The following is a 13,102-nucleotide window of genomic DNA, read 5'->3' on the forward strand; positions in this document are numbered from 1 at the left end:
AGGCACAGAACCCATCTAGAGGACGCAGGATGTTTGAGAGGGCTGAGCGATTAAAGGCCTTTTTGCTTTGGATTAAATGGTTAGATCAATAGTTCCTTGCTTTGGTGGGAAAGTCACTGACGAAAAAAAAAATAAAAAGCACAGGACTTGTCTGACGTTTTGGCACCACAGTGCTACTACAGCCAATTAAAAAATCCCATCGTTTCATCCTCAATAACACTTTATTCTTGGGGTGGGTAAATAACCCCCCCCCCCCTTTTCGCAGTTGCTAGGTGAAAGCAGACAGCGTTCAGAACGCAAGAACAGAGGAAGGCCTTTATTAACTACATTCACCTCCAGTTAATAAAGGCGTGCTGTACGTGGTATTAAAGAGACAATCCGTTTTTAAATGGCTTACGCTTCTCCAGTTCTGCAGCTCAGCTGAGGCCTGTGGGATTGTTTAAGTGCACACAGACATCAGGGCGTAAGCGTACCTCCCGCGCGGCTCAGCGACAGAGACAGCTCAATCAAACCAGCCACAGGACGAGGACGCCGAGACAGGTGAACAGCATAATGATGTCCATTATTTACGCGGGAAACCCTGCCTTGGGTACGCGGGACGATACGATCAAATTAAGCTGCTAATGATTTTTATTTTATTATTTATTTATTTTTTACAGCTGATTTGAGACAAAAGCGAGGCTCCTCTCCGAGGCACGGAGCATGCGGATAGCGTGCGAGAATGCAAACGAACGGCTGCTATTTTCGACCGCCGCAACGCTGCAATTTGTCGAAATTCCTGGCAATCTCGTCCCTACCTCATTATAAATCGTGGGTACGCACGAGCGAAAACAATCCTGTGGCGTTTTAACGGCTTTGTGTGTTTTTTTTTTGCGAATCCCCGCTTAAAGCCGCGTTATCGTTTCGGTCAAACCCGCCCGGCGCGATCTAGAGCCGACCGCGGCGAAGAAATGTGGAAAAAAAAAAAAAACAAAACGACAAAAACAAACTCTATTTAATAAAAGCTCATTTTATAACCAGCACGCATCCCAGCTCATTTGACAGTCGGGGAGTCACGCTGGCCCCCTCGAAACCGCGGCGTTCAAAAACACCTCAGACCGAAATGAGAGGACGCGGGGAGGCCATCAGTAACGAAGCGGCCGACCCGCGGAGCGGCGACAGCGCCGCGGAGAGCTTCTCAAACGGGGCTTTCATTAAACTGTAAACAGTGTCGTACATTAAACAAAGCCCCTCCCCAAGGCCCCGTCCCCCACGCAGGCCCCTGATCTAGCGCAGAAGGGGCCGGCCAACGGAGAGAGCTGCTGAGCATTTCTTAAGAGGGCCGATCGATACCGTCTGCAGATGTGCAAGCTACGTATTTTTTTTTCTTCTTCTTCTTCTCCTTCGCCAGACTGTTATTGAAATGCTTTATCAACTGATTGATTTTTTTTCCCATACCGTGTGTCCTAATGCCCCCCCCCCCCCCCCCCCCCCCGGCCTTCCCCATACAGGGGGGTTTACAACATAATCCCCGCCCCGCCCCGCCACACTGCGGCTCCGACACCAGCGTTTGTCCGCCTGTGATGTAATCGAGATTTATTCGAAGGGGAGGCTTCCCCTTAATGAAAGGCGCAGATCAATCTTTCGTGGGCACAGCTCATAAAGCGCAGGATTAAAACTCATCTCCTGAGTTCCCTCCTGAAATAGCATCCTGTCGATGTGGGCGGGGGGCGGGGCGGGGTAGGCAGCTGCGTCAGGAGTCGCCAGACTGCGGAATCAGCGCTAGGCCTGGAGTTATGAAGTTTAGAGACACAGCGTTACTTTGCATTTCAGCTACATACAATGTAAGAGAGCATCTAAGACCATTCGTCAGAGTTCAATGAAGTGTCCGTCCAGCCCAGCAACATCCCAACAGAAGCATGCATGCAGGTTCAGTTCTGTGCTAGGCAAGAACCAGGATACTAAACCTGAGTAGGCCCTATGCAGAGACAGTGTCCATAGCAAGCCACAAAATGTGTCGTTATCTTAGTTTGTGAAGGGAAATTTCAAAGCTGAACTCACACATCCCTTTTACACCGATCTCCTTATCTGCGTAATACTGACTATCCTGAGATAAAACATGCGTTATGTACAGAACACTGGATAGCAGCTGCCAGGCTACAGTGTGCTGGTACTGCAGCTACAAGTAGCTGTAAAAGACAAAGAAGAAATTACTCCTGCTTAAATACAAATTAAATACAGAATGGCACTTTGTGATATTATAAGTTGCATCAACATACAAATACAACTAAAATATCATATATAAACATCATGACATATTCTCCTAAGATGCGGCAATTCATTTTTGTCCCCTGTAGGGAATCTGGTCTCAATCTCAAGAACCATATATTCTACTATGCTGAAACCTTCACTATAAATTGACATTCAATAAAAATGAAAGAAATTATATCTTTGATTTTGTCATACAAGACTCTTGTATTATGTCAAAAAAAATGTAATACTTTAATTTTTTTTCTGCCGGGCCTCAGACGGATATACTGCTGCAACATCGATGAGGCGAGAAAGTTTTCAGCTGAGGGAAGTGTTTCAAGAGAAAGCAATGTGCTGCTGCCAACGCAATGCCATTTACAGACGCTTCGTTCAAAATCGATGTATTGACACCGATCCACAGACAAACCGTTCCAAATGCTGACCTTGCCTTCTCGTGTAGAGGCTTAACGGCGCTGACTGCTGACGCATCAGAAAAGGCAGGACCGCCGCCCGTCAAAATCAGCGCTGCCCCGTCACTTAGTGGAATCCGTATCGACACGCCGCACTACGCCATCTTCAACTTTTAATCGAATCAGAACGACGGACTTCCCGGATTCTCTGCCAGCATAATGAAGGCAACTACAGCAAATTCAAATTTAGGTCCTGCAATTTAGGTCCTGCAAAACAACTGATCAGAGCCAGCAGAGGTTTTAAAGATATTTAAGAACAACGAAACGGACAGCCAGGTTTACAACCATTATACATGCGTGCCAACTACAAGTGTTTTGCAGCGAATTATATTCATATTGTGTAACGTTAGTATTTTTACAACATAGATCTTTTTTTTTTTACAAGCTCATATGGTGACTAACTATATGAATATGGAACAGACCAGGGGTGGATGTCCAGGTGTCAGACAGTCCTGCCATGTGTTACTGCCACCCATGAGCTCAGCCAGCTGATTTCACTAATTAGCTCTACCTCCTGGCAGAAGATCTAGGGCAAATCTAGGAGACTGGAACAAAATACTGGGGAGGACTATTTCTTTCCAGACCTGGATTTTCCAGCTGTGGAAATAACACTGACCCCCAGGGCCTGACTGAAGCCTGATACATGGGGACTGGCAATGTTCAGGGTTTGGAAATGGACACAGGGTGCTTAAGCTGCACCTGATCACCGCGGGCCAGGTGGGCTGGCCCAAGCAATGGTTAAGATACCACAACATGCGTGGTGTCACTAGCTAAACAGACACACGCATGTAGAGATCTATATTGCTGGGGCATGGTGTGTTTTTATGTAAACAGACACACAGACACACACATACACACACACACACACACGTGCACATACACAAGCCCAGCGCACACACGCTCACACATCCATTTGTGTACCTTCTCGCCGCTCATTCCGAAGACACTTCACTTTGGGCAACTTGGTGAGAAGAAGGCAGTCGTCAGCTGAAAGAAGGCATCATTCAGAGTGAGCGTGACGTACACATCGCACGTTACACGCGAACGTTAACACAAAAGACGCAGAAGAACCGGGTCCTTTTATTCGGCGGTTGACTGAAGGGACCGTTTCATGTGAAAGATAAAGATGTTGTAACAGTGACAGATCTTCCTCAGAACCACAGGCTACTCACGGTCTTCACTGAAGTCGTCCACCAGCAGGATCTCGTGAATTAGGTGAACGGGAGTTCGATTGAGCACGCTGTAAAAGAAGACACACAAAAACCTCAAATATATTACTTCATTTCTAGCTACAATTACGTGTGTTCAGTAATTTCTTATTAAATAAAAAAAAAACTTTATACCATTTTTTTTAAAGCATGTGTTTCTTTACTGAATCAAGAAAAAAAATGCGTTCCCAGGATAAATATATCAAAGAAGAGAAACAAATATGCTTAAGAAAAACGGGCATCAGTTCAATGCCCTCTTCGGAAACCATTTTTTAAAAGAGAAAATTGAAGGATTAACCTGAGGCGTCCTTATTTCGAGAATAAATAACTTCCTAAAGGAGAAGAATGTTCTTTTATTCAGCACACATGAACAGCAATCATCTGCAGGTGCAGAGGGAGGATGGGGAAGTGGGGGGGGGGGGGTGAGGATGTAGCCAGAGGTACCTCACCCCAATTCGAGTTTCAAAGCCCGGACGCCCCCACGGCTCCTCGATCCCGCATTCCATTTAATTTTTCATTCCGCGTTCGCGTGAGGCCGCTCGGCCGCAAAAAACTACTTTCGCTTTCGGCCGACGCGACTTCCTGGAAATTGCCGGTGTGTGAAACAACGCGCTCGATACCTCGGCGATCGATAGCGCAATCCCCCCGACCGCTAATAGGCCAGAAGTACGTTAGCGAATAGCGAAATAATCATTGGAACATCGCGTTAATTGCAAAGTTTCTCTGTAAACATCGGCGGCGATTTGCGCGGCTGGCTGAAGCCGTCTCCCCGCGGTCGCGCGGTGCTCGCTCGGCGCCCCCTGTCTTCGTGAATAATCGCGCGGCTGTCAGACGTGCGATTCCGCTTTTTTTCCAACCGCCATGCAGACCAGGGACATTCATCATTTCGCCTCCCTGTGTCCCTCTCTCTCTCTCTCTCTCTTTCTCTCTTTCTCTCTCCACCGTCAACACACTCCATCACTCCTTTAGTACCCCCATGCCTTTATTAAAGCCCCTGACAGAAATCCTTTTCTATTGGAAAAAAGGGGGAAGCGTCCACAGTGAGACAACTATGATTTCAGCTCTTAATTACCGGACCAAACGTTGCTAGGCAGCGATACGGTAACGTCTAATGGCGAAACATCTGACGATTAAAAACCAGGCCTTTGGTGTCTTAGGGTTTCTTCACTGGTTCCCATTTCAAAGGAACATTTCAAAGTTTCCCTTTATGTTAATGTTCATCATAGTTTCTTATTGAAAAGACACTTAAATATACATCCACAGGGCAGCACACAACTAATGTTGTGGATGCAGTACAATCACGCTCAGCTTCAATTCAGCATATGAAAATAACTATAACTATATAAAGCAGCGACGAAAGAAGTACAGTATGTGATCCACAGAGCTAGCTGCGAGCCCGAGGTCGAGCGCTACAAAAAGCTCCAAAGAAGCTATGAAAAAATGTCTCACTTTCTGTTCTAACAAGGTCGTTACAGCGATTTCACGCGGTGTTTATTGGCCTACACGCCACTCGGTGCACTGCGACTTTGAAGTCTTAAACTAATTAAACAAACAGAGAAAGGGTCTTTGACGAGCTGAAGTGCTTCGGTTTTCAGATCAGACGCGTTCCCAAATTAATTTGATTTGCGAGCAATTCCGAGTGGGAGGCATTCATTAGAACTAAACGTTTTCACCGCTCTTCCCCGTGACATGTGGAACAAGCTCTCCGCAAAGTTAAATCTAATTAATGCATTAGTTCACTAAAATATAGGGGATTTTTTTTGTGCCAGGTAATAGAATTAATCCTCAAAAGTGTGGGTTGGAAACATTACGGAAGTTGACCCCCCGCTTGCTAATGAAGCCTTCGCCAACCATTTGCTGGAGTTACGGTCACCTTCTGGCCCGTAACGACACTTAAGCAAAGGGACCTCCGGGATCTCCAAAGAGAAAAGTAAAATATGGCGTCCCTCTGCAGCCCGTGACAAACGACCGCACGCCCTGTTCATATTCCCCGCCCCCCCCAGGGAGCGAGAATAAGGGCGGGCCTCCGCTCTGTATTCCTTCAGTCCACCGCAGTTATCGGCGGCCTTAATCTATGGCTCCCGGTGCTGAGTGAGGAGCCAGGCTTTCCAAGGATTTCCAGGCCGTGGCCCCCCCCCCCCCCCCGCACCTCTGGGGGCTCCGCTGCGGTAATGGCCTCTGTCAGCGCTTACACAAATCAAACTGGGGCCCGGGGCCCCGTATCTCAGACCTATTTTACATCACGGCTCGGTCCTCCAGTGTCCCCGCCGCCGGGGCGAGTCTAGGGGACGGCGGAGGTCGCGGCGGGAGGATCCGCGGGGCCCGGGCGCCGGGGGCCTCTAGCACCCGACCGAATCCCCGCAACCCCTCCTCTCCCCGGACCCAAGCACGACGGACGGACAAACAAACGGACGACCTGTGAGAGACACCTGGAAGACTTCACGTTTTACGCAAGAGAAAAAAAAAAACCGCGTCGTTCTTTTCTCCTTGAGCTGAGTCACCGGCGGCCGCCGCTCGCGGGGATAACATAATTAAAGTCGTGTCACACGGCGGCTGGCGTGACACAAATGCGCCGGGAGCGATGAGATTGAGGGGCTAATTAAACCCCTCCCACAGAGCCGCCGCCGCCGCCGGGCCTCGGGGACCGCGCTACCTCAGGAGACGCTTACCCACAATGCCGAGCGGGTCCTCGCATGCGGCGGGAACGACTATGTATAAACACACACACACACACACACACACGCACACACAAACTAAAGTTACAGAGACAGAGAACCAGACAGGGAGGGCATTTTCAGCTGAGCGCAGGCGTTTTTTAAAAAAATGTTTTTTACAGGAAACCGCACTGCGTCACGCCGCAGCCCAAAGACTTCCGAGTTGTAAAATCGAAAAGGGAAAGCAGCCCGCGGACGTGTCGGGGGGCTGTAGGCACAAGGCACTCTTCCGCGGCGGCGCAGGTACTTGAGGCGGAGTGACAGACTGCGCCAATAAGGATAAGCCATCCAGGAAACGGAGGCAGGAAACCAACTGGGAGCGGTGGGGTTTTTAATCGTCCCAAACTGCCTGGCCGCGAGACGGTTTCCTGGGCCGTTTCTCACTCGGGGACACTCCGCGCTCGTAAAAAGATGTGGTCTGTCTCTAATGGCTGCTAAAGGTGGAACGAGGCTCAGCCCGATGCAGACAAAAAGGGCTGATTGGCAACCCTGCCGATGACACCGCCGTCGCCTGAGCGCTTAATGAGACTGCTTGAAGGGGTCAAAGGTCACGTTGCCGTCTCAGCGAGGGTAATTAGAGCATATTACAGTACGCATCCGTCAGCCACTCAGCTCTGTACTCTTAACACTGACAGCACTCTCCAGTCTCCTTTCTCTCGGTGCAAAAAAAAATTCAGCCCTGTTGAGAAAAATACACTACATGGCAAAAAGTATGGGGACACCTGACATCCAACATCTCATCCAAAATTATGGGCATTAGTATGGAGTTCGTCCACCCTTTGCTGCTATGGCCTCCACTCTGCTGGGAAGGCTTTATACCAGACGATGGAGCATTGCTACAGGGATTTGCTTCCATTTAGCCAGAAGAGCATTAGTGAGGTCGGTCACTGATTGGGCGATTAGGCCTGGCTGGCAGTTGACTTTCCAATTAATCCCAAAGGTGTTGGATGGAGTTGAGGTCAGTGCTCTGAGCAGCCCAGTCAATTTCTACAGCACCGTTCTCCACAAAACCATTTCCTCCAAACTGTTGGGGAAGCACAGAAGGTGATTGTATGCTGTATCATTAAGAATTGGAACTGGAACTAAGGGGCCTAGCCCAAACCATGAAAAACAGCCCCAGACCAAGGGGTGTCCAGATACTTTTGGTTCGATGGTGTACTTGATGCATCTTTTAAAAATGTAATAAGGGGAGTGACCAAGTCCAGTTGCAATGCATATTGTGAAACAACAGAAATTTCTGTTACCAACCAGAACTCTCATTGGTTGAGAAAAAGGAGGGACTGAAGAAATGCAGGAGATGACCATCTAGGTAGACTATTATCATAAAATTTGATTTACCCTCAGATCCTAGCTTTAAAGCTTACACAGACAAACTCTGGTGGAGCCTGGGAGACGAAACAACCTCATATGGGATGTGAAGGTGGAGATCTGTGACACATTGACATATTAGCTGCCTTACCTCCTTACAGTGCGCAGCAGTGTGGATCTGGCCTCATTGTGGAAGGTAATGATGATGGACGTGGGCGGCAACTCCGGCCCATAATGCAATGCGCTGCACCTGAAACAGACAAGACGCAGCCTGCATATTAATCCAATCGCAGGTGGGGGCCTCTCCTCGCCCCCGCCCAGTGTGGAATGCCCAACTGCGAGGTGTGGACCCGCCCCGCCTCCGGAGCACCCTCGGTCGATTCAGGAGGGCGTAGTCCCAGCACAAATCTCCTCAGAAATGTGCACAGTCAGCTACTTCTTCTTTTTACCCTGCCATTCAAGACCGGAGCTGCTACACTTGCTAAAACCCCAGGGCTGCCCAACCCTGTTCCTGGAGATCTACCGCCACTCCAACCCTAACAAGGCCACATCTCGTTCAACAGCTAGAGAATCTCCCTGAGCTGCTAATTAGGAGAATCAGGAGTGCCAAATTAGGGCCAAAATGAAAGCCTACAGGACGGCAGATCTCCAGGGTTGGGCGGCCCTGGTCTAGATGAACCGGTGAACTGCGACGGGCTGCCTCCAGGGGGCGCACCGCCGGCGAGCCCCGCGGCGCTGAATATTAATGAAGTCTGCATTTTTTCTAACTGACCTGGCCTCGATGCTGTTTCCTCCCTTCCCACCTGTGCCTCCCCCTTCCATGAATTAATTTATCATGCAGAACAATAACGACACAAAATATCAGGTCAGGCTCGCCATAAATGCCACGGCCAGAAAGACTGGCGCGGCTCACCGCGAAACGAAAACCTGCCTTTATAATTGGGAGCACTGTTGCCGGGGTAACAAGACAAAAGCATCCCGTCGCGTAAGGATGGAACAAATGTGTGATAAGAATGATAAAGGAAGGTTATAAATTATAGATGAACGCCGGCTCATTAAAAAAAGAGAAGAAGGAGGAAAAAAAACGATCACGCAACCCGTGGTAACCTCTGACCGCGAGCGGTGTGGGAGTTAGCGTCTGCCCCCCTGCGTCAGGAATATTTGGCTCGATGCAGAGAGGGCTGCTACGCAAACAAGGCTGGAACACACACAAGAGATCGGAGCAGCACTTTAAAAGACAATTTGTCGATCGTTACGCAGCGACTGCTAATTCATCATATTCACAATTCATTCATAAGTCAATATAAACTGTCATGTCCAGCAGATCTAATGGATGGTTGAAACGGACTTAAAGTTAAGTGGAAACAGCACTTTCTGCACGCGCACCAAAAGCCTTGCAATGGTCATTTCAAAGCAGCCCGATAAGCATGTAGCATGTTCAATCAAACCCTTACCATGGGTTTTACTGTTGTAATAGCATTTGTGTTATCAGAAACATACTACAAGCAGGTCACAGTGAAGCTGTGGGTCCCAGACACCGTGCAAAGCCAGTCTTTCACTGTACCGAGTAGTGTTGTGATATGACAAATGTGCACATTACATGGATTTTTTTATTTTATTTTATTTTAAAAATGTATTTAACAAAACAAATGTATTGATACAGTGATCACCTTTGAGAAAAATGTGCCCATTTCGTCTGAGAATTAGACTAAAGCCTCAAATTCTATGATGATTCTCAAGGCAGGCTTTTGAGAAAGACGAGCTAAATACCGTCATAAATGAGGCAAAAGCATTGCCGAAATATTCATCCTTTTGTTCTTAAAATCTGATCATTCATGAAATGTTTACATTGCACTGGCATTCAAAGAAGCAATATTAGCTCCCTTCTAAATACTGACTTCCCCTCCACACGAAATTCTCATTCTCTGAATAATCCATCACAAGTGGATGTTTTCCTTTCCGTTTCCGAGCAGCCTTGGGAGAATTTGTTTGGCTTTCAGGCGCAGCGGCAAACCGGAGTCATTCATATTTGATCATTTGCGTTTGGGGGACAGCGATCCGTTTCATCTTTTTTTTTTTCGCAGGACTTTTGAAGCTGTTTAAAGATTCGCCTCGCGGTGGGAAAAAAAACCCGCGCGGATCAAACGGATCAGACGACGCGGCGTCTCCGGGACGTGGCGGTTCGGCTCTCCCAGCCCGTTACGGGACCCTTTTCCCCGCTCCTGCCCCGTTTCCGCGGGAACCGCTGGCAGCTCGAAGCGCCCGTGCGGAACACCTGTCACAACCTTTGTCTCCGCGGAACGGTGCCGTCCCCTGGCGATGAGGAGGCCCGCGGATGCTGTCAAGATTTGGGCTACTCCCCCCAAGCAGGGCGGCGGCGAGGAATAGAGAATGAGCTTTCTCCTCTCGGTCCTGGAAGTCAGCTCTCTCTCTCCCACACACAACAACAGCACCTTCGCTCAGCCATTAGGGTTCTGCAAATTGCTCTTCTCAGCTTCCTGAATAGGGATTTTATTTTCTCTGCACTCTTATTTTGAAGGTGTGAAGTATGGTGAGATGGGAAGAGTGAGGTACATTAACCTCAGAGGCCTGTTCCAATGCATAAATTCAGCCAGAGGGTGGAATTTCAAGATGGGGAAAACCTCTGCCTTTTTTCCTTAACCTGACCCGATGGCCAATCTCAGATAGAAGCTTCCAGAAAAGTAAAAAACCGAGACGAAGTAATTAAGGTGCCTTGTGCCACTGCAGAATCCCATTTTGGGTCTGGCACTTTTACGGGCTGAGTGGCACCGCAGTTCAGGGCCAGGGCACAGAGAGAGGGGTGCAGGTAGTCTCAGCTGAGAAACGGTGCCCCAGAAGTGGGCGCAGGTCCGTATCAAAATTCGGCCAGTTCCAGGACGGGCCGTTGGCACACGCCGGACGCTCACTCACAACAACTGCACAGGAGGGCTTCCAGATCAGATGCTGGCATCTCACATGAGGACAGGCCTCTTCAGCTGGGTTTTTCTGAGCGAGATCATCAGTCTTTGAACGGACGGCCTTCCTGGAGGAAACCGTCACCAGAGGGCAAAAGAGAGATCGGCTCTTTGTGGTGCATCATCATTAGATGATCTCTTAGCGCAGATTCATCGCTCGCAAGAAAAAGTCCCTCACTCGCTCTGTTCTCTATGCAGCTTTCAAAGGTAGACACAAGGCTGCATACACAGTGGAGACAGAAAAGCCTGAAATCACTTTGCAGTCAAATCTCAGTCAGAGGTGCATGTCAGGGCACTCAATGGTTTCTTTAATATGCCTATGCTTCAACATACTCGCGCACCTCTGTCTGCAGTTTCCAATAATTCCTCATACATAACTCATACATGCAAAACCAGCACGCAGCACATCTCCTCCAGGTCTGACGTACCATCTAATCTGAAATCATATTAATTCCCTCGTTCACAATGCAGAAACGTCTACGGCGTGACATAAATAATTGCATTCCCGCAAAAAGCGAAACTTTCGACAATGCGAATTTCCACCAATCGCAGCAGCGAAAGATAACGGCTGTTTCTCGACAGCGGACATACAGTTTCGACGGTCTGACCGTTCCATTTAATCGCCTGCTGAATTTTGAGGCGCAGAATTTGGATGTTGAAAAATTGCGAGCCACGGGAGTCAACCTTCCAGCTCCACGCCGCAACGATCCTCTGCGTTCCTTTTTTCTGCATCTGCGCACACGTGTAGTGTCTGCTCACCAGAGAGGTTTGAGGATAGGAGATACAGCGCTTTAAAGCATTATTCGCAGCATGGGTAAAGGTAGTGGAACAGGATCTTTATCAAGACCGACTCGCTCGGGCCTGAGTCACAGACAACACAATCAAATTCCACAGGGAATAGCTAAGAAATAGTTCTTATCATCCATCTTGCACTTTAATGGTATTTTAAACATTCATTAAAATTCACAGCTGCTCTCGACAGAGAGCTGAAATACTGATTTATTATCCGCGACAAGTGGCAAAGAATGCCGTCCTTTGGGGACAGTGCCACGGATGTATCTGAAAAAGATCCATCTCGGAAGTTGAATGATTTCTATGGCGGCGGGTGATATCAAAGATGTTCTAAACAATGAACAGATATTCAGTTCCTGTGTTCTTATGTGCTTCTTTATTCAGAAGAAGTTCTGGTTGGTAACAGGAGATTCCCGTGCTCTCTGTGTTGCTCTGCTCATAATGGATGCTCTCTCTTCAGCCACGCCCAGCATGAATATTCATAACAAGCCAGCCTACCAGAAAACTCTGATGTTCAACAATGGCAGACGCCAGAACGTGAGAACATTACAGCTTCACTGGGTAACTGAATTAAAATCCACAGTTATTAGTGAAAAACATGTAACAATAATGAGATTTTCCAAGCTACTGAAACATTTTGCAACTGACTATTCCTTGGATGAGAAAAATATTGGCTTGTGTTATTCAGTGATGAGAGTTAAAGGTCAAAAAATGGGTTTATACATGTAGGTTTATACATTTTTCACTCTTAGAAATGTGTAAAAATATCAGCATAATCTGTAATCATAAAAATTTGAATAAAGAATAAAGTCTTTTGAATAACGTCTACTGATAAACAGTTACTGTTTGTGGTCACAACTGTTCCATCTGCACATTATGGACAAATACATAATTCCTTATGGACTTATGGATTTAATTTGTTTATTTGAGAGCGCCATTTATGACGTTTTGATGTGTTTATTAAAGTCTAATGCATCTCTAAAAAGACATTACTGGGAGAATAAAACAACTGCATTGGCTGAAAGTTCTATTAGATTAGTATAAATCCATCCTGTCCAGTTTCCTGTCAGTTCGGCTTCCATCACAGATAAAGTATTGCATTACAAATATTCTCATTTCAAGGAATCGCCATGGGGACGCCAGGCGGCAGACGCGTCTGATCATTAAGCAGAGTAAGCTTATATTTACGCCGTCAGAAACAGTGTTTGCAAGGCAATTCTTACAGGGGCATTAGAAATAGAAAAGTAATAGCAAGTCCCAGTCATGATTTATAATTAGCATATAAAAGAATCAGTGATTCTTTATCCAAATGTAAATACCTTTTACCAAAATGCCAAAGCACTTTTTACTGTTACCATGGAAATGTACAGGAGCACAGTTGGCTGTTTCTGGGTATCATGAGAATG

The 13,102-nt window shown here is 47.4% G+C and overlaps 1 protein-coding gene across 2 annotated transcripts in view; it reads right to left on the bottom strand.

Annotated features, from left to right (window-relative positions):
• galnt14 (UDP-N-acetyl-alpha-D-galactosamine:polypeptide N-acetylgalactosaminyltransferase 14 (GalNAc-T14)) overlaps positions 1 to 13,102 on the bottom strand; it is a 74,953-nt gene that overhangs the window by 26,049 nt on the left and 35,802 nt on the right. For both annotated transcript variants that reach the window (XM_035423281.1, XM_035423282.1), the window contains exons 3-5: positions 8,081 to 8,179; positions 3,872 to 3,939; positions 3,621 to 3,686 (exon numbers count right to left, since the gene is read on the bottom strand). In XM_035423281.1, coding sequence (XP_035279172.1) covers positions 3,621 to 3,686; positions 3,872 to 3,939; positions 8,081 to 8,179 — 233 coding nt within the window. The remainder of the gene's footprint in view (positions 1 to 3,620; positions 3,687 to 3,871; positions 3,940 to 8,080; positions 8,180 to 13,102) is intronic.

Source organism: Anguilla anguilla, chromosome 6 (assembly GCF_013347855.1).
Source record: "Anguilla anguilla isolate fAngAng1 chromosome 6, fAngAng1.pri, whole genome shotgun sequence".
Lineage (NCBI taxonomy): Eukaryota > Metazoa > Chordata > Actinopteri > Anguilliformes > Anguillidae > Anguilla > Anguilla anguilla.